Source organism: Triticum aestivum, chromosome 2A, assembly GCF_018294505.1.
Source record: "Triticum aestivum cultivar Chinese Spring chromosome 2A, IWGSC CS RefSeq v2.1, whole genome shotgun sequence".
Lineage (NCBI taxonomy): Eukaryota > Viridiplantae > Streptophyta > Magnoliopsida > Poales > Poaceae > Triticum > Triticum aestivum.
In genome coordinates, this window is record NC_057797.1 from 776,806,304 (window position 1) to 776,809,425 (window position 3,122).

At 43.4% G+C, this 3,122-nt stretch overlaps 1 protein-coding gene across 1 annotated transcript; it reads left to right on the top strand.

Annotated features, from left to right (window-relative positions):
- The first annotated feature begins 2,300 nt into the window (after window positions 1–2,300).
- LOC123186676 (cysteine proteinase inhibitor 8-like) lies at window positions 2,301–2,864 on the top strand. Its single transcript, XM_044598392.1, has one exon. The coding sequence runs from the start codon at window positions 2,362–2,364 to the stop codon at window positions 2,746–2,748; it is 387 nt and encodes a 128-aa protein (XP_044454327.1). The 5' UTR covers window positions 2,301–2,361; the 3' UTR covers window positions 2,749–2,864.
- The last annotated feature ends 258 nt before the right edge of the window (window positions 2,865–3,122 follow it).

Genomic DNA, 3,122 nt, shown 5'->3' on the forward strand with positions numbered 1-3,122 from the left:
TACTTACGGATCTGAATGTGACAGACCCGTTGACTAAAATTATCTCACAAGCAAAACATGATCACACCTTAGTACTCTTTGGGTGTTAATCACATAGCGATGTGAACTAGATTACCGACTCTAGTAAACCCTTTGGGTATTGGCCACATATCGATGTGAACTATGGGTGTTAACCACATAAAGATGTGAACTATTGATGTTAAATCACATGGCGATGTGAACTAGATTATTGACTCTAGTGCAAGTAGGAGACTGAAGGAAATATGCCCTAGAGGCAATAATAAAGTTATTATTTATTTCCTTATTTCATGATAAATGTTTATTATTCATGCTAGAATTGTATTAACCGGAAACATAATACATGTGTGAATACATAGACAAACATAGTGTCACTAGTATGCCTCTACTTGACTAGCTCGTTAATCAAAGATGGTTAAGTTTCCTAACCATAGACATGAGTTGTCATTTGATTAACGGGATCACATCATTAGGAGAATGATGTGATTGACTTGACCCATTCTGTTAGCATAACACTTGATCGTTTAGTATTCTGCTATTGCTTTCTTCATGACTTATACATGTTCCTATAACTATGATATTATGCAACTCCCGTTTACCGGAGGAACACTTTGTGTGCTACCAAACATCACAACGTAACTGGATGATTATAAAGGTGCTCTACAGGTGTCTCCAAAGGTACTTGTTGGGTTAGCGTATTTCGAGATTAGGATTTGTCACTCCGATTGTCGGAGAGGTATCTCTGGGCCCTCTCGGTAATGCACATCACTATAAGCCTTGCAAGCAATGTGACTAATGAGTTAGTTGCGAGATGATGTATTACGGAACGAGTAAAGAGACCTGCTGGTAACGAGATTGAACTAGGTATTGAGATACCGACGATCGAATCTCGGGAAAGTAACATACCGATGACAAAGGGAACAACGTATGTTGTTATGCGGTTTGACCGATAAAGATCTTCATAGAATATGTGGGAGCCAATATGAGCATCCAGGTTCCGCTATTGGTTATTGGCTGGAGACGTGTCTCGGTCATGTCTACGTAGTTCTCGAACCCGTAGGGTCCGCACGCTTAAAGTTTCGGTGATGATTGTATTATGAGTTTACGAGATTTTATGTACCGAAGGTAGTTCGGAGTCCCGGATGAGATCGGGGACATGACGAGGAGTCTCTAAATAGTCGAGACGTAAAGATTGATATATCGGACGACTATATTCGGACATCGGAAAGGTTCCGAGTGATTCGGGTATTTTCTTAGTACCGGGGAGTTATGGGAATTCACCGGGAGAAGTATTGGGCCTTATTGGGCCATACGGGAATAGAGGAGAGAGGCCAAAAGGAAGGAGGCGCGCGCCCCCCCTCTGGTCCGAATTGGACAAGGGGTGCAGCCCCCTTTTCCTTCTCCCTCTCCCCCTCTTTCCTTCTCTCCTACTCCGGAAAGGAAAGGGGAATCCTACTAGGACTTGGGAGTCCTAGTAGGACTCCCCACACTTGGCGTGCCTCCTCTAGGGCCGGCCTCTCCCTCCCTCCTTTATATATGGGGGCAGGGCGGCACCTCTAGACACACAAGTTGATCTGTTGATCTCTCCCAGCCGTGTGCGGTGCCCCCTCCACCATAATCCACCTCAATCATATCGTAGCGGTGCTTAGGCGAAGCCCTGCGTCGGTAGCATCATCATCACCGTCATCACACCGTCGTGCTGATGGAACTCTCCCTCGAAGCTGAACGTGTGCTGAACTCGAAGGTGCCGTGCATTCGGTACTTGGATCGGTCGGATCGTGAAGACGTACAACTACATCAACCACGTTGTGCTAACTCTTCCGCTTTCGGTCTACGAGGGTACGTGGACAACACTCTCCTCACTCGTTGCTATGCATCACCATGATCCTGTGTGTGCGTAGGAAAATTTTGAAATTACTACGTTCTCCAACAATAATGCCTATCTTCTTTATCTTAGGCCAATTCATTTAAGTTTCGACCATTTTATGGAGAAGATATTACTCAAAACCTGTTAGTGGGTGCACTAGTTACTACCTTTCCTATGAAATGCAACCATCTAAAAAGCATGTATTTAAACCTTTCTAAATTTAAGTAGGTCAAAGCCTTCGGATATGGATCCAATTGATTAACTTTTGAATAAAGTTTGCCCCTGTATAAAAGGTTGTCATAAATGCCATTGTAAATGCCTACTTGGATAAGCATCCAATTAAATTTTGCCTCTTATAACAATGTCTATTTAAGCACCGCTACCTCAATTGTTTTGGATCCACTCACATCACCAATTCACCAAAGTCCCACATAACTATCTCAAGATCAAGAACCCCACTAGACAATCCAATAGCCATGAGGACATCTAGCTTCCTCCTCATCATCGTTGTTGCGTTCCTCTATGCCATCGGCTCACCCGCCATAGGCTGTGGGGAACGGATGGGCAACCAATTGCGGAACACGGCAATAGAGAATGGATGGGAACCAATCGGAAACATCAACAACCAACACATCCAAGAGCTCGGCCGTTGGGCGGTGTTGGAGTTCGGCAAGCATGTGAACTGCGTGCTCAAGTTCAACAAGGTGGTAAGTGGCAGGCAACAACTTGTTTCTGGAATGAACTACGAACTCATCATCGAGGCATCAGACATTGGCGGGAAAGAAGACAAGTACAAGGCAGAGGTGTACGAGCAGACGTGGACTCACAAACGCCAGCTCCTCTCATTCGCCAAGGTGAAATAGGCGAGTGGCAATAACTTCGGTAGTAACAATTGTGATGTACCAGATTTGTGAGCTGGGTTTATTTATCGACGAATAATTTATCGTCTTGCATTGCCATGCGTGGAACATATCAAATAGCATACATCTACAACTTGACAATGATAAGAGCAGAAAATGGAAAAACTAAATATAACTTGCAATTGAGAAATCTATAACTGTAATATAATGCAATACCAAAAGAGGCATGAAACAAAAATGAGGTTTTAGCACTAGATCGATCACTCCACTATAACCCGTGGGATAGTTTCCGCAAGACGATTCAACTTTTCTAAAGAAAAACACTACTCTCTGACATGGAAATGAAGTAAAAAGAATACATTTATCAATCTATATAT

Bases quoted from the DNA above. Each gene is read 5' to 3' on its own strand.
- LOC123186676 (XM_044598392.1), top strand. From the start codon at position 2,362: ATGAGGACATCTAGCTTCCTCCTCATCATCGTTGTTGCGTTCCTCTAT.